Genomic DNA, 19,189 nt, shown 5'->3' on the forward strand with positions numbered 1-19,189 from the left:
AGAGCCAGAGGTCATTATTCTTTGCGAGGATAAAACCCCCACCATTAGCCTCTTTTTAATAAACAAATACCTTGCAAATACTCTTCCCATGTATAGGAAGAATTCATGACCAAATCTCATATATTCTACATTCTCAAACCTCTAATACTGCTAGATCCATTTTAAAAGCTTCTTAATGGAAATCAAACTGTCTCTAATGCTGCAAACACATATGACAGCCTCACAGCTTGAAAAACTGTATCTTCATTTTAATATTTTTTATTTCATCATAAGGGCTTATTTCCTTAACCACATTTTGTATGGACTTCATTAGGATAACTATGCTTTTTGAGTAATGGGCACTTCCTGTAAATTTATTTTAAAAAATGGATGAAGACTGGGGGATCCTCTAAACACAATGTCCTCTTAGATAACAGGGCTACAAAAATCTGCAGGGCTACCACAGCCTTTAGACTCATACAAAGCTCCACAGTGCAAATTGGAAATTAATTTTCTTTAGAAAATAACAATATATCAAAATTAAAGTTAAAATTTTCCTGAAAATATATTTTTTTTTTTGTCATCAGGATAGAGGTAAAAGTAGAAGAAAAACCTAAGAGATTTTATAAATATTTGTAGGGTAAACTTGGAATCCAGGGGGCCCAGCCATGACCTGGGCTCACACGTGGGATTTAAATCTGGCTCTCCCAAGTCAGGCTCGTGTTCAGGTCAGCAGGCTGTGCTAGTATGAGTGTGTATGCTGTGAGAGCTGTTTCACTTCATATTAATAATTCAGTATTTGCAGGGAAGTGGAGAAGAGACAGACTAGTCCTACAGTCTGCTAGTGAAACCTGGGATACTGGGATGCCTCCCTGTCAAAAGCACCCAAGAAACAGGAGGGCAGAAAGGAGGAAACAGGGATGCCTCTTGCAGCTTAGCAATTTTCAGCAGATCAAATTAGATCAAAACAGGAAGGTCACTACCCGAGCACTGGCTGGCAAGAAAACACTGACTGTGACAACTCAAAACTAAATGAGGCTTTCAAAGTAATCCCATTAAGTCTCTCCTTCTTTGAACAATTTTTTAAAATCATAAAAAAAACCCCAAAAACCACAGACAAAAGTCTGTTCTCAAAACATCTCAGGATTTGGCAATGATGTTAATAAATGTTTTTCCTTATTATTTTTCTGTAGATATTTTTCTGTTAGATAAATCATAGGAAACTACCTGTGATTTAGTAATTTAAGAGGAATTATTAAAAAAAATCATGCTTTAAAAATGAAAAATGAACCTCCTGCATACAGCTGCTTCTGCATGGGGCAGACAAGAAGAGAAGGGATGAGCAGGCCAAGGGGAAATTTTATATGGAAAATATTTTTTCAGCACATGGCCACATAGGAGGACATTTTTGAACGCTAGAGGACAGGGAAGTCTGTCAGTCAAAATGTCGGGCAGCTGCTAGGCCAAGACACTATCACATCTTTATTATTTGCTCTTTCTTGGAAACTTTCATCAAACTCAGAGGAGGGAGTTTGCACTCACCTGGAGAAGGCAGCCTGGGCTGTGAATTTATAAATCCCTGGAGAGCTTTGGTCCTTTAAGAGACCAACTTCTTGTCCCGTGACCTGGTCACTGTCATGGCCAGCAGACAGACACAGGGGCTGGGTAATGCTGAGGGTCACCACTGTTGAGTCAAGGTGCATTTCAGACCTCCCAGGACATCCAAGGGGACCCTGTGCTGAGACCTCCACAGGGCTGGGGTCAGCTCCCACCTCACCCATGGTCACACAGCACCGTGAGCGTGGCACCCTGAGGGACAGAACTGCCTCACTCGCTGCACCTCAGGGCCATGGGAGCATCACTGCCAGCCCACAATCTATGCACACAGAAAAATCCAGAAAGCCTGATCCAGCTTGGCTGTGTGCTGTATCTGCCTTAGGTTTGTGCACAACAGAACAACAATGAGCCAGCTGTGCTTTGGGAAAACACGCTGAAAATGAACCAGACTTATTGCTGCTGTAATAGTGCTGTCTTTCACTTCAAAAATTAATTCTCTCTTGAGAGGAATTATTTGGAAAAAAACAACAAAAAACTTACTGACTCTATCAGATAATAAAATAAAACAAATTTACGCACATCAAAATAGAAACCCAATATGTTATGCTGGGAAGCGACTTTGAAGCCAGGACCACAGAGCACTTCCCACCAAGCCTGTAGGCATGTAAGTGGTGTTCCTGCCATTCCACAGACAGGAGAAATAGAGCACAGAAAGGTCAAGTGTCTGGCTGCAGGCCACATGCCTCCGCCGTGGCACAGCTGGAACAGAAGTACAGCCACCCTGCCCCTTGCTCTGACAAGATGACACGCTCTCCCACTTTTTGTCTTCTTGTAAGCATGCTAGCTCTCCTGATTTAAAATTGCTTTCCTGCTTTTGGAAATTTGTATACTGCTACACCTGACTGCTGAGCACGAAGTATTGCGACATGCTGCTGGGCTATTGACTTTATTGACTCCGTGGCTTTCTTTTGTGCAAGGAGTTGTGGCACTGGGACCCAGTGATGACTCTTTCAAAACATAATAAATTGACAACACTTCCAGTATTTTAAATATTTTTTAAATAAGCAAATTTGCATTATAGGTAATGGTGCATCCTAAAATGTCATTTTCTCTCCCCTCTGATATACATACAACTTCAGGGAAGAAAATTTATACTTACACACATACACACACATATATAAATAAAATAAAGAAGCAACTTTTCTTCAGGTCCATTTAGTATTACAAACCACAGAAGTGCTGGAACATCCTCACTTACAGCTGGGCGTGCAGGTGCCACTGTAATTTACATTGCATACATGTTTCAAATTTGTGACATACACACATCTCTAAAATGCAGCCATATAATAGATTTTATTAGGCAGAATTACGGTAGGAAGGAATATTCACAAATTGCAACTTAAATGAGAAAATGTGAATGGTGTTACTTATATAAAATACTACTGCAATAGTTCTTTTATTAATTTTTAATGCACAGCACCCACTGTGACCTCCTTTATTCTTTTCCTGTCAACATGGCAGGCTAGAGAAATTGAAATGGGCTGTAGCTGTTCTCTTCTTGTTCCCCTCTTCCTCCCATTTTGCATAATATTAAAATATAACATCTTATTGGACTGTCACTGTGAAACCATTATGCGATAGGCATAATGACTTTTTCTGATTTTTATCACTTTCTTACTTTTCAGCATTCTTAAAAAAATTCCAAATTCTATGTAGTTATCTAAGGCAAAACCACAATTTGCCACTGAATACACTCATCTGAATTAAAGTTTGTTTAAAAGTCATCTTTTGCTACATTTCCTATGGTTCTCTAAGGACAACACCAGTCACATAAAAGAAAGCATTTTTTTGCCTGTCTGGTCTCCTCTGATTACGTTTTTGGGGTGAGGTAGGAGGCGGGTCCAGTAGAATAACCTTTGGTTCAATTGGGAGGATGCTATTACTTCTTTTATGTATATTTACTGCTATTTTTATCACCAAGAAGACTAATCTCCATACAGTAAAGCCAAGAAACTCACAGTACTGTCTTTGCAGGGCCAAGTTTGTGTTGTCACAGCAACAACAGAGTTCACGGGGTCAATAGATTAATACATTAGTGTGCACCGGCACTGAACTGGAGTGTAAAAGTTTTGCAGCTGGTTTGAAAATTAAACTGTGAAGCAGGAGTTGAAAATATGGGCTATACAAGATATTGTTGTATATCTTGAGAAATGGGCTACAAAAATATGCATATATTTGCCTAATACTGTCTATCATTTTTACCACAGTGGGAAGAGGAGGAAATAACCTCTCTGGAAAAGGTGCACTTAGTGGGAAGGAGCAAGGAAGGCTGAAGATTGGGCTATGAAACATACACTGCATTTGGATCGTTGATATTTCCCCCTGCGATGCCCTTTCATTAGCCTCTGTCTAACGTGGGGCCTGACAATTGTGACAGGATGAAAAATTTGAGGAAAAGCGAGGGTCACGAGGGAAGAGATTTCCTTCCCTCTCCAGTGACCCTATCACAGTATTCTGATGCAGTGCTTTACCATTAAGGAAAGGGCAACCCAAGAGCCTTCACACTTAATCTGTTCCATCTGTCATGACTTAGAAACATTGACCAGCAGTGAGCTTTAAGGACTCGGTGCGACTGCAGACATGATATTCTAGCCCACTACAAGGACCTCCTGATGTTTTGAAAGCCTCCAAGGAAGTACCATGCATCAAAAAGGGCAACACCTACCTGACATGCCACCATATGTGGTCCTCAGTCCTCGACCAACTGCTGGCCAAGGTGTGCTGTCTGCTTTCAGTCCCATCAGTCCTGACACAGTGTTGGTGGCTGTAACACCATCTGCGCCACCTGTGAAAGAAAAGGTCAGTCGCTTTTTGTTAAATCATGTGTATAAGAACAAGAGAGGATTAAATACTAAAGAAAAGCTGTGAAACTCTGAAAGAACTAGAAATTCAAATAAACAGCTGGAGAGCAAAAGCAACAAACTGCAAGGGGATGCACAGAAAGGTCCTTACGACCGATCCTGGGAGAACAAATTTAGCACTAGCTTCAAGGCAGGCTGCATCAGCTGAAAGAGCTGTAAGGGCTACAAGACAGCATGTGGGAATGCTGGGGCTGACAGGCAGATCTCTGCCCCAGCTGTGTGGGATAGAACCAGCTACAGCAGTTGTTCAACACCTGAAAGTACCCCAAAACAGTGGCCACCTCGTCCAAGCTTCTGCGCAGCAAGACAAAAGAAGCAATGTGATAAAGAAAAAATTACCATGGTTCTAAATGATGGATTAGTACACCTACTTGCAAACTTATTCCTACTTAATATAGGAATAGGGGGATTTACAGTGGTATGGTAAACATACAAACATGACAGAATTAAGAGCATGCAGGGAAACACTATACAATTTATTTTTAACAGTCTAACTTGGTTGTCTTTATATATTGCTCTATTCCAGATGCATGAACAAAATTAGGAAAACTTTGATCACGGTGCTTATTGTAAATACATCAAACAAAGTATTTTCATATTAGTTTCTGCCGTTATCTGTTATTCCAGCAACGTTCCTCTCTTACGCCATGCAGCAAATCAGTAAATCTGCACATCTTGTGCACTGGAGTCACTCACCTTCCTGCGCAGCCATTGCAATTTTCACAATATCAGTGACATTTGGGGTCAGTTTGGCAAAGAAAGGAATGTGAACAGCTTGTCTAACCCAGCGACAGATGTTCCGTACCAGCTCTGGATCCTGTTCAAATAGGCCAGATAAATATAGAACATAATTAAAAGTAATATGAACAAAAGGTATATTAAGGAAATAGAAAACTTTGCTCTAAGTGGCTATGCTGCAATTTTGTAAAATTGCACCTCAGAACTGAACTACATCTCATTAGTTAACTTATTTCAGACACATCAAGTAACTGCAAATCCACTGCAGAAAGGTTAGTTTATGAAAAAAAAGAATTTATTTTTTTCCCAGAAGACAAAGATATCACAAGATGTTCCCTTCCCAGAGAGAGGAAAATACCAGTTTGGATGACAGAGACAATTTTACCCATTTCTTTTAAAAATTAATTTTCAGTTTTAATGACTCACTCTATCTAAGGTACATTAGAAAAAAGCAGTATCGTATAAAATAATGTGAATCTGAAGCATTGTCTGATCATGCCTTGATCAGAACAAGGATGAATCGAGGTTGCAGGGCTATCAGAATGCAATTCAGCATTTCTGAACTCTGAGAATAACTTGGGATGGCCATAGTGTAAATGAAAGATCAAAATCTCTGTTAAAGTCAGAAATCGAAATCTTCAAGTGTTAGCTTTTCCTGATTTCCAGTCATTTACTTCTCTTATGGAATACATCTCATGTAGACAGTAATCAGCTACCTTTTCCACTGAGGACAGCTCAGTGGAACTAACACCTGCATCTGGCACAAACAGGGGTTCTTGCTCAATGTAACTCTTGTTTTTCTGTGGCCAATTCATAATGCTCTTCAACACGTACCTTAAAATTTCCAATACTGATACATGGAGAACTTGGTGCATGTTCTGGTTAAAAACTGAATGGTGCCAATACAAGATTTAGCACAAGTATTACCTGGGGATAGGCTGATCGGTACTGCAGCAATTATTTACATTTACTAAGTTTTTATCACTCTCTCAGATAATTAAATCTGTCATATATGAATAGTCTTCTCCCATTTGGATATTGTAAAAACTCAGAAAGCTGCATTGCTATGTAGTAACTGAGAATGAGACTAAATATAATTTAATTTAAAACAATCCAACGGACACCAAGGTTGCCAGTCTAGTGAACACATAGGAAATATCCCCTTGTTGTTTTTCCTTTTTACACCAATGGTTAAATACAAACAAAAACCCCACAGGCTGTGCTCCTAGAAAGTACACAGTGCTTGACATGAATAGTAAAATCCTAAGACTTAGCTCTGGCATCCCAATAAAAGCGGTGATCTCCCGCCCATGCAGCGGCCATGAAATATGTATGAAACGCTGCACCGGCAGTATGAAAGTAGTTGCAGCTTTGACTTTCATTTCTGTTTTGAATTTCCTTGAGGCCCAATGCAGAAATGAGAGACCCTCTAGAAGACATGAATTGTATATACTTTATGTTAATTCTTCTCCTTAGAAATCCTTGTGATAACGTTGAGGATGTTGGCACCACATAACTCATTATGCTGACTTCGTTGTGCTTATAGTGCTGCCATAAAAATTCTTACTCTAACAAACTAATGCCTTAAAAAATACAATTATTTTAAACCACATTGAATAACTTTTTGGGAGACATCTTTCAGAAAAGCCAGTTTTCATCCTACCTAAGACAATTTAACTAGTTCATCTTTCATCATAAAAAATAATTGTTTCGTTTTTTCCCCAAACTAAGTAAAGATCTTTATTTTCAATCAGTTCTACTTCTCACACATCAAGATGGATGCAATTAATGTAATGGGATGGTCTTCTATTTCTCATGCTAGTAAACAGTTTAAATATCTGATTGCACAGCACATGAATAGAAGAAGCCCTTTTGAAAGGCTCACTTGTATCGGCCTTGGAAAATTGCCCATTTTTGGTCCCCATAAAATCACACGTAAATTAATAGGAAACTAATTCAAAAATTCAAGTGAAGGAGGTAAAATCTTTCATCCTATTTCACTTAATATTCCAGGGGAAAAAAAGAATGTTTAGTGAGTAAAGACTGAAAAAATGAAGCAAAAGTTAAAACAGTGCTTTGTTGTATAGTGAGACAGTTACTGATAGAAATTGGAAAGGTAATGAATTTCATAGAAAGAAAATTAGAATTCCAATTAAACTTGACAGTTTTGAACTGAAACAGGTATTTCTGAAGGTTATTTTCCCCCCATACTGTTTTATACAATTAATTTGCACATTAAATAAATCTCACACAAAGACAGTGCTGGTTAACTTTTAAAAATGTCACTTTACCCTTGTGCCACACCCAAAAGCCACACCCATGAGATGTATCTTGCTGCTTCCCTTTACAGCGCAAGTCCTGCAATGGAGTTGTGCTGGAACATCCAGGTGATCCATTCTTCCACCCTCCCCTTCCTCCTCCTCTCCTTGCTCTGCCTCCAGACCCTCCTGCTCGGGTCCCTCCTGGTGCAGTGAACACCAGAGAGCCACCTCAGCCCATCCTCTCTCCCCTCCCAGCAGTGACACTGGGAGTGCCCAGGAGCACAGCCTGAGCGTCCCTGCTGCCAGAGGGATTTCTGTCATGAAGTCACTCCCTGAGAATACCACAGCTCTTGTGCTCTACAGACAAGACAAGTAATGTAATATCCTCAACTGGTTTTGTTTAACTTCACGTTTTCTTCTTCAGATCATTAAGAGAAGTAATTTGTTAATTTATAAATTTTGAAATTTCCTACTCTACTTACACTAACTACTTGGAAAAATGCATTCTAAGCAATCAGATGGCTGAAACCAGAAGATATTGATAAAATTTTCATAGGAAATGAATAAACTACATTTATATAATCCATAGGAAGTTCACTGGATGGTGCACAACTTTTCCATAGAAGCTTCCTCACCTTTAGATTAGGACCAATTTGCAGAGGTCATACCAGAACATACTATTGAGAAACATTAAAGTGATTAGAAATAGAGAATTCACTTCTATATGCAATCACTGACTAAAGAAATGCAGCTCAAAATTTCAGATTTCTGAGAATATTAATTTGACCCATTCAGCAAAGTTTTAAACTCGGCACAAATTTCGCAAACTGAGTAGCATGATACCAAAAACTAGTTTTGAAGAAGTTATGTACAAGCTTAATTTTGCCTAATTAATTTGACTGATTGAGGACCTCCCACCTACTTGGATTTCTGAAAGACTGACGCCAATTCACAAATCACTTTTTCCGATTCTTTCTTGGATTTATAAAACATTCAAGGATAACCATGTAACTTGTGAAAGAATGAATCTTGAGGCCTGTAAATCACCTTATAAACAAACTGCCAGTGCTAATGCAACACAAATATCTTTTTTACCCCAATATAAGTTTATGAAAGTGCCTGCAGCTTTTATCATTGATAAAGTGGTTGACAAAGCCTACATAGTCAGGAAATATTTTCTAAGAGGCTTGATAAAATGTTACTAGCTGTAAAAACAGCTGGGCATTTGTATTCACAAAACCAACAATATCAACTAAATAAAATATTATTCTGCTTAATTTAGTAGAGGATTGTACTGCTTTTGGTTCAGAGTCTACCATGTTGCTAAAAATTACCTTCTTTCATTACACATAACTGGGTTTGTTGGTTCTCTCATTAATAATGATACAGTGTGATTGTAACAGAACGTGTAGCATAATTTTGCACTGTGTATCAATCCAGAAGAATGAACAAATGCTCCAATAGACTGTAACATCCATTGCCAGCACACTTTGTTTATCTGCTGTATTTTAATTTTTTTTTAAACAAACCCCATCTAAATAAAAGCTTGGTAAAATTATCATTGGCTAAAACATAGTATTGATTCATGCACCGTGCCTACAAGAATCTGTTGGTAATTTAATACCATATAAAGTCTCTTTTGGTATAAGCTGTATATCAGTGCATCTTCTGTCTTCCTGTTAATCAAATAATGCTTGTTTATTCCAAAGGCACAGGAGATTTGAATGTTACAGGGGTTGTCTTTTTACTTCCCTAAGCAACAGTACAGAATCATTTTTCCTGAATATTCATTATAGCCTTGGGCTAGATGAAGCTTTTAATCCTAACTACTCATTGCCAATGGGTAGATATACTAGAGGAAAAACAACTATTCACCTTTTTTTTCTAAATGATCACATGATAAGCTTAACTACAACCATAACTATGAGTATAAGTCCTCAGAAATTAAAGCAGCAAGTTGTCTACTGATTGCATTTGGCATCAGTAATGAGATGAATCCCCTGTCCTATCAGCCCCAAGGCAGATACATCCTGCATGTTTAAGAAGCAGCGTGAAAATGCTGTGCACAGAGCAGGTCACCTCTCCTTGTGTTTCATGGAAAGAAACAAAACCATGATGAGATTACCATGGAAATGTCTGGCTGCAGATTTTTGGAAATTTTTATTGTGACCTATTTTCACTGTTCTTTCTGGGCCCTCATTTTTTCACTATTCTGTTACTGCACAATCTTTACACTGTATTCAGAACACCTCTCTGAGGTAGAGAATTACGATTATACCTGGAAAGAATGAAAACTCAATTTTCTCATACCAAATCATGACTCTATACATGTATGAAGGCTTCACTACATAGAGCTATTGGATTTATCACCACATGCCACACTGATGATTTGTGTTGGTCCATTATCCTGACTGTGAGGATGGGAAGTTCTAGATGGCACAATGAATGTTGCAAAATACAGCAAGACCTTGCATGTAAAGTCCTCAACCCTCATATATCACTGACTACAATGACCTAAACAACAAAGTTTCAGAAATTAAAATACTTTATCGTATTTAATGCAAGAGTAAGTCTAATCTTCCTCATACACATCAAATCTTTGGTGGCCACAAGACTATTCTGATGTATTTTTGTTGCCTATGAGTTTTATGGCTAAATAATGCATTATGTCAACATGTTTGCAATTTTAAATGCTGATACTAAGTTACAGAGGATTTATTTTGTCTTTTTTAGTAATTTAGCACACATGAAGGAGACTTGAGATTTCTTACATACAGCTAGACAAGTGCAACAACAGTGCATCCTTCTCATGGCAGATTTTCTTTCTGTACAGGCTCTTCAGAAAGAAATCTTATATTTCTGTTGTATCTATTAGCACTGGAGGAATTTTTTACATGAAAAAATGTTCTACAGTTAACTTCTCATTCTGAGCAGAAGATAAATTCTTCAAAAGAGTACCCATAGCTATGGGAAAAGGAGGGAGTGCTTTTATGATTACTAGAATGATGCAGCACAATAAAAGCTTTTTAGGTGAGAATTTGGACCCAACCATAATAACAGGAAAAATCCAACTCTGTGAAGCAACTCCTTTGCTATTCATTAAAATATGAATAAAAGTATGGGAATTCCACCTTAAAGCATTGCACATCAGTATCTGTAGCCTTCACCACTTTTATATATACATGTGTGTATTTTACTATTTATCCTTTACACAGTTATCTCTTCTCCTTCCTTGTATGGGAGGCCCAAGATTGTCTTCATAAAACTGTGTCTCTCTAAACCTAAAAAAATTTCCACAGTACCAAAACACAGAATTACAGTCAGTCACTGTAGCAAGAGTCAGCATTGCAGAATCTCATGGTTAGTTTTACTGCTTCCTTACACCCTAGAAAGGAGCAGTTGAGGTTGTGCATTTGTCCCATTTCAAACTTAATTAAAGCTAACAATTTGTTTAAAGCCTGTCAAAATAAGGGAAGGATTTCCCAGGACAGAAGATGAATAACTCTCAGCTTCTCATCTGGAGTAAAAAATTCTTCCTCATTTCTCAGGAAATTTGACAGCTTTTGGTCAACATCTATTGACCACAGCTGTCAAAAAGAAAGAAATGAAGCAGTTTAACCTAAGGCAGGAATCACAGTTTTCACAGTTGTATGTGAAGCTATCTATATATATTAGGAAAAAATTAAAAAACTGGCCTAAATTACATCAGAGGCTTTGGGTTAGCCTGGTCAGCCTCACAAAAATGTAGCTGCTGGTTGAGAGCTTATATCCCTCCAGCAAGAATTCATGATGTGATGTGAAACCAATGCCACACAATAAACTTTTAGAGATAATGACAGAATTCAGGACTTTTTTCCAGTCAATACTGTATTGCTTTTTGTCATAAAATGCAAGATGTACTAGTTTAGCCAAAAAAAAGAAACCAAAAGAACCAACCCCCACCCCCGCCAAAATTCAAAAGCTCATTAAATATCTTCTATAAAATGGTACAGGAAAATCCCATTCAGGATAGCAATTCATCCAAAGATGAATAATTTCATATTTTGTTCTAGGAGAATAAAAAATGTTTCATCCCACTTAAGCCTTCAGCTTTTATTAATTAATTTGCACTTTGAAACAAGAGGTCTTTTCAATGTGAAGGGAGGTTGTAGAGGTGGGGTTTTTGGAAGCATTTCTAAAAGATCAGAGATTCAGATGAGAAAAATTAAGCAAATTCCACATAGTTACCATTTCACTAAACTACCATAGCAACGATGTGCACTGTGACTATTGTTCACTGATTTAATTCAAGGACATACTTATTTTTGACTCTCTTACACACTCTAAAATGCTCCTTTCTTTAAAAAAGTCTTTTGAAACAAGTCTACTGAGTAAATGAATACATTTATGTTGTTTTTACACAGCAAAATGTTCTCTTTATAATTTGAACAAAAACTGTAATATTTTTAAACTGAGAAGATATCATATGACTTATATAACTAAGCATGTCCTACTAGTGAAACAAGCACATTTTTGCTTACAAAATACTGCATATTAAGATGTAGAAGTATAGGTTGGAAAATTCCCATTCATTTTTGAAGATTACATTCATTCTTTTGGTTATAGATTAATCAATTAGGCAAAAACATTACCACTTGAAAGTAAAGACATATTTTAATCTTTAAATTTAATTTTAAAAAAACCCCAACCTTGCAGAGAGTAATGACTCCCAATTAATAATGTTTTTGCTAAAGTAAAAATATTAAGTGAGACTTGAGAGACCTGACTGAACTTTCTTTTCCCTGTGGTAAGTTATAAGAACTAAAAATCTCCTGTCACCTAGCTCCATTCCTAGATGCTTGGACTTTATTAATTTAAAGTAAAGCTGCAAGCAAGGTGTCAAAATTTGATCAGCTACTCCTTCAGATCTGTCACTGCAAGTTCCACTCGGGGGAGCCTAATTGAGATTCTCCTTTTCTTCCAGTGATACCAACGTGTCACTGGGCTAAATCAAGTCACTCTGGATTAGGTCCAGGTTTTGGGCATGGCTGAACTGAGAAGTCATAACTCTGAGACCCTGTCGATACAGAGAGAGATAACAGTGGCCATTGAGAAAAGCCAACAAGAGACTGGGGCTCCTACTTCTCAAAGGAGTCACAGGCTCTTCTCACACTGCTTTGGAAAACTGAAAGAACAAATTGGTGTACATAAAAAAGAAACTTTAAATTCTAAAGCATATAACAAAACAAATCTTAAAAGACTGATAAAAGGCTTCTACAGAATCAGAATTTCAATAAATTTTTCAATTTTAGCAGATCCCTTTCTCCTTTTTCTTATTTACTGTCCTTTGGTATCACAACTATTTCTCCCTGTGTCATCTCCTTAATTAGAACCTTTGAAAGATGTTAAAAGCACAAGACAAATAACCTTTGATTGCCTCACTTTATTAAAAAAATGTGGAAGAGTACCTTGTTACAGTGTTTCTTTATTGTAGTACTCACTGGAGCAGCACAAACGAATGATGCTTTACGTATGTCAAAAAAACAAGACAAAAATAAGCCAAACAAAAAGAACCCACTCCACTGGGTTTTCACTTATCTAATCTAAAAGCTGCCAATTTTAACACAGGTCAGCATCCAAACTCCAAAATACATTTATCAAAGTGCTGTGTGGGAGATCCTCTTTGGATATCTTATTAGCAGCATGGCACTCCTACACCCCTTCTGGATAATGCTGCACCTCATGACTGAAAACCCATGTGCAGACAAGGTCAAAAATGAGCTGGAGATTTTTGATTGACCAGTACAGGAAAGTAAAAAACTTATATTTGTGTTGGGAGTAAGAACAGCAATTAGAGGGATGTCAAGATCAAGCACAACTGAGACTTGAAAGGTTGGTTGCTGCCTTTAGTCAGCTTTGTAATTACTCCTTTTTCGAATTACAGAAAAGCATTTTGTCTTCTCCCCAGAACAAAGAGGAAAATAACTGAATTTGCTTTGAAAACTGATTCTTCTCTCTGTGAATGTGATTGAGCCATAGTGTTTTTCCTTATTCTGAATGTTTGGGTTTCATTTCACTTATTTTTAATTTTAAAATGTTACTCTAAAAAAAACAGAAGAAACATCTCTGTTAGAAAAACTTCCAAGTTTAAAAATTAAATATAAGACATTTTATATTTACTTATAGCTATCTTACATGATAGGAAAACAGTCCTTTTGTTTCATTATGATGAAACTTTAGCAATGACTATTTACAGATATTGACTTTAATGCAATATTAAAGGCATTTAAGTCAGATGATTTTCTTTGGTTTCCAGAAAAAAGATCACTAATAGTCAGCCTGAAAGGTTGATGCACAGTTGGCAGTCCAAATTACCAAATTATTTGTTCCAATATCAACTAGGCTTAAATATTCCAAGTGAAAAATACAAAACTGCACATTTACCATTAGTAAACGTCTTGGACACACTGACTGGAAAGATTTATTTAACAGTGATGGTCTACACAAAGTGTTGACTAATAAAAATGCCTTTTTGCCCCTGACACAACAAAATATTTTATATTGGTTGTTTCTAGCCAGCCAAAATAATGTTTCTCATAGCACTGTAAAAAGTGGTATGCAGCATGATTAAATAATATTTCAGCTCTTTAGTTCATGCAGAGGTCACCTGCTAGAAGGCATGAGGGTTTGATTAGGTTTACGTCATACATGAAATATTCTAAAGGGAAGCACTGAACTCGAATATGTGAAGGCTGCAGCTACAAATAGCTTTCTCTTGTGGTCAGGTAGGCAAGCTCTGTCTTTTCCTATAATAATAAGGCAGAAAATACTAAATTAGTGAGGAAAGCATAAACCTTTGAAACACGAAACTAGGGACTTTAAAACCTATGCTCTGAGAAGAATTTTCCAATTAGTTTTTAAATGGTGATCAAGTGGGCATGTATTCAGATTTGGCTACTGTAAAGAGCAAGCTTCCCAGCAAAGTAACTTTCCTAGGAGCTGAGGAAAAATTTAAAGAAATATGAGTCTTATCCTGAAAACTCTCGTGTAGGCAGTAAAGAGACTAGTTAATATATTTGTTATTAACTTTAGCAAACGCTGGCATAAAGCTGAAACCATAGAAAAAAAAATTACTAGTGTGCATCAAGATAAACAATTCTTAAAATATTTTATTTTACCTGCACAGTTATTTGTTGGTGATCACTTTGTTTCCAGTAAATCCTGTTTAACAGATATCATGGTTACAGAAAACTTCAATGTCTCATGGTGCAATCACATACCCAAAGACACTCCAAAGGGCCTGGGCATTTGCTCAAATTTTCTACATTTCCCTCTTCTGAAAACATCACAGGGCATTAAAATACAATTTCAACAACAAGTATAGGTCGCTATTTGGTTTAAAAGAAAAAAAAAAAGGTTTTTCCTTTATGGGAAGCACTCACTATATACTTCATTGCTGTTAGGCTATTGAAGTGTCATTAAAACAGTCAAAATTTTGACGTGTCATTAAAACAGCCAAACAGTGCCAGGCCACTGATAAAGTGACCAAAGTAACCTTCTCTGTGACATCTGTCACCCATAATGTGGATTTCAGCAGAAATGCTTCCATCATAATAAGATTGAAAATTAAGTGTAAACCCAAATAGCTTTCATGTCTTCATGATTTTCAAGGAAAGAGAATTGCTTTTACATTTGCTAAGGAAATACATTCTGTAGAGAATGCCTTCCTTACCAAAATATAAGTCACCACACATAAACAGTATTTCAAACCTTATTAACAGCCATAGCATGTCATTAAAAACTTTCAGCAAGTTGGTATAGCTGTTAACATTACTACTGAATTTATAATCCCTTTTTATTTTCCATTTTGTCTTTTGAGTAATTCAATTAGAAATCCTTCAAAACAATAACAGTGGATTAAATGTTGTCACCACAATATGAAATTACAGAATAGAGTTCTGATGATGAATTTATTAAACTTTGCATTTCAATTCAATTCTCCTTGAGTGTATAAAAAGCAGAATTCTTTAGACAAAACACCAATTAACTGTCGTACCTCATTATTAAGTATTGTCTCCTTTTAAAAGATAGAATACATGAGGACATAAAAGGATGCATGCAAGAAATCCATTTAAATCACAACATTTAATTACACTTGAATCCTGCAATGGTCACAGAAAAGAAAAGAATTCTCAGGTACTGGAGGAAGGTGAATGATGTAACCTACCCAGGAGTGACCATAAAGCCAGCAAGCTCTTCCTGCTCACATTTCCAATGAAATAGTTCATGAATCAATTTTTACTTTGAAAGGAACTCAGCAAAGGGGTTTAGTTTATGAGGAGAGTTCTGAAAAATGAAGGAATAGAAAAAGGAAAGAAAGAGACATCTGACAAGAGAGAAGATTAAAAACCAATCCAAGAGGTTAAACAACAAAAACAAATTATCATAAAGGATGATGTTGGACCATGATCAGTGTGAGACCATGAACATAAGCCCAAAAAACACATCTCCTGACCTGCTAAAACGTGTGTTTAGGTCTACATTTGTAGGAGTTGAAGGAGGCCATCAGCATCATCCCCTCTCCCTGCACATCCTAGCTTCCCTCCCAGCAAAACAATGCCCAGTGCAGCACATCCCTGCACACCCAGAGTAACAGCATCACTGCCTCAGCCAAGGAATCCTTGCTTCTCAGGACCTGAATCTCTTGCTTCTGTTGAGCTTTTCCCCTCAGTTGAGTTACTAAGGCTCCCTTTCATAGCCATTTGCTTGGGCAGCAGGCAATTCCCCTCCTTTCCCCAGTCACCCACTTTTATGGAATTTACAGTGCCTTTGAAGCACTTTGGACTCTGAGAAACATGACTGAAAGAGGTCATTTGGTCAAGACACATCCCAAAGCAAGAGAGGGCAGTGGCAGATGCACAGACACTGAGATCACCTAGGATTACATTTTGAAGAACCAGCCAAAATGGATGACAGTGGCCAATGCAAGAGAACAAGACATACAAATCCTCAAACTCCACCACAAACACCAACACGAGCCTCACTCATGCTGGTTTGTACTGGAGTTTGGGTGACTATGTCCACACTGCTGCTACAGCCCAGTGTAGCACCACTCTGCTGTACTTTGCATTAATTTGTAGCAATAACTGATACAGAAGAGAAGAGCGAGGACTAATACTGCCTGCAGGACTCAATGAATTATACTTAACCAGCATATTATTGTAGGCTGATAGTAGAATGTCACATGAACACAGATATAATCAAATTCTGTTTGGGGCATCATTTATTTAAAATACTTCAAGCTCCTTGCTGGCAGAGCAACAGCGAATTAGCATGCTATGCTGTGCACTTCAATTAAAAAGCAGCCTCATCTTTCCCATTTCCAAGGTACAGCAGAGCAAATCTAATTGTGCCATGCAGTCAGCTCTCATCTTTGCAGAGTAACCAGGGCTTTGGGGTTTTTTTCTTTTTGTTTTTGACAGATTTGTCGTCCTCTGAATGAGGCAATGTAGGCTTTTATGAAACTTGCCTCCTAATTGCAGGCAATAAACATAAGCACAGCCAGCAGCAGACACTGTAGCAAGTACAACTGAAGCAAAATGAAAATAAAGGTAAGAAAAGAATCACAAAGCAAGCTCATTTTACATATGATCTGAATAGTTAAACCACCAGAATCTGGATTTCAGTGCTCACAAGAGACGTATACATTCCTTCTTCAATATAAACTAAAAAAAAAAATCAAATAATTCCCCAAACCTAGGGCTTAAATGCTGAAATAGGCAAAGTTTTTTTTCTATTTTGGGGGCTAGAAGATATGACTAATTAATGAGAAATAGTTATACACCAGGATGATATTAACTTTTGCAATATTTGCTTATAGCACTAAGGCTACGATCTTTGAATATGAGATTAGTCACTTTTGGCTTGAGACCTTGTTCATACTGATTATCTCACTCCAAGTGAAAACCCAAGTCCTTTTATACAGTACTCATTTCCTATTCCTGGTACAAAGAATGCAGTGCCTTTGGTGAGGAATTGAACAGAGTGGACCACAGAAATGGTTGTCTGAATGGACTGCAGGAGGGCAGGCACTGGAAGGTTCCACTCGGACTGGCACTAACACCACCACCAGTAAGGCTGGCCACAGCTTTGCCTGCCTGAGCCCTAAAGACTCCACAGATGGAGAGCACACAGTTCCACCAGACAACATATTCCTGATCTGCATCACCTAGTTAGGGAATTATTTTCCTAATGCACAATTTGAAATATTCAACCTTCAATTTGCCCCTTGCTCTATCATCTGATGTGACAGACAATAATCTCCTCTTTGTAGCTACTCTTGCAGCATCTTGTCACATCCTTTCAGGTAGCTGTAAGCTGTTCTTTTCTTCCTCTGTTGTTTTTCACTGCCCACTAGGCCAAGGAGACCCACTGATAATTTTGAAGACTTTGGGTATCACTTGTCCTAATCAGTCTTGTCCTAATGTTTCTTGGGAGATGTACATTACAGCTCTCAGACATGGGGTTTCATCCTAGCAGGAATGCAAAGTAAATCCAGATTACTGACTCAATTTAACTATACATTACTGGCAGAACAGCTAGAGAGACTTGTTGACTTTTAGACCAAAATCAAAAAGACAAATACTTAAATTTGTTGGTTTCATATGGCATTAATAATACTGAATATTCAATGCCACTCTTTAGAAGGATAAGTAAGAAAAAAAACAAAACAAAAACATCTTTGCATGGTGTCCAGTGAAGGACAAAAAGTGCACCACAAATACCACCACAAAATCACGTTAGACGTTGAAACATGAGTGCTACCATCTCATGCTTGATTTATTATTTTCATAATTTTATGCTAAGATTACTACAGGATTGAACTATAGTGGGAAAGTGACACTGTCATTTTATAATAATCTGCTGTTCACCATGTTGTCTTTATGTTTACTATTAAATGTTTTGTACACACAGGTTATCTGATTCAAGGAAAATCTGTGCATTAGTGCTGGAAAACTTAATGACACATTCTATTACAATTTTTAACGATATCCACTTTTATACCATTGCAGATTGTTACAAAAGAATACAAACCTTAACTTTATTATCATTAATCAGCATTAGTAAATATAATTGACATTTTATACAGAACCAGCTTTAAGTAACTTATTGGCAGCAATACAGCTACCTCTTAATATTACCCTCTGGCTAGCTACGCTGTTTGGGCGCCAGAGTGTCTGCACTAATGACTTGGAATTAAAATCAAATAAAAGCTGAGAACTGTAATTCACTATAAAACAAACAGCCATACTTAGAACTGATTTTTATATATGTAATTTGGATCTACCAGGATCCTTTTTAATTTATATTAAATATATAAACTGCAGTTGATATAAAGCAGTGAAAGCGTTTGATACTAGACAACAAAATAGGATAGAGAAAAAACAAGTCTGACGTTCCCAGATTTCTACACTTACCCTGTGGGCACACCATAGGAATTGGAATGAGAAGAAAAAGTAGACAGTGTAATTAACCTTTCCTTTCCCTTTTTTTAAAAAACAACAACAAAAAGGCAGAACATGTTCGACATTATAAATAGTAAAAATACACATTTTTCTGCCATTATTCTTCATCTCAGCAATTTCTGTAGTTTCCTGAGGATTTAATGTGCTTAGGCATGAAAGAGACCTAATCCTTGAAAAAAATTCCTATGAAGACATGGATTATGTTATCAAAAAGATTTAAGAAAACCTG

General features: G+C 37.2%; 1 protein-coding gene across 2 annotated transcripts in view; it reads right to left on the reverse strand.

Annotated features, from left to right (window-relative positions):
- The window catches only part of DPYD (dihydropyrimidine dehydrogenase), a 348,037-nt gene that overhangs the window by 83,979 nt on the left and 244,869 nt on the right, over positions 1–19,189 (reverse strand). For both annotated transcript variants that reach the window (XM_039718169.1, XM_039718162.1), the window contains exons 17-18: positions 5,154–5,274; positions 4,262–4,381 (exon numbers count right to left, since the gene is read on the reverse strand). In XM_039718169.1, the coding sequence (XP_039574103.1) occupies positions 4,262–4,381; positions 5,154–5,274 (241 nt within the window). The remainder of the gene's footprint in view (positions 1–4,261; positions 4,382–5,153; positions 5,275–19,189) is intronic.

The sequence above is a fragment of the Passer montanus genome, unplaced genomic scaffold, assembly GCF_014805655.1.
Source record: "Passer montanus isolate IOZ18808 unplaced genomic scaffold, ASM1480565v1 scaffold103, whole genome shotgun sequence".
Taxonomy (NCBI): Eukaryota; Metazoa; Chordata; class Aves; order Passeriformes; family Passeridae; genus Passer; species Passer montanus.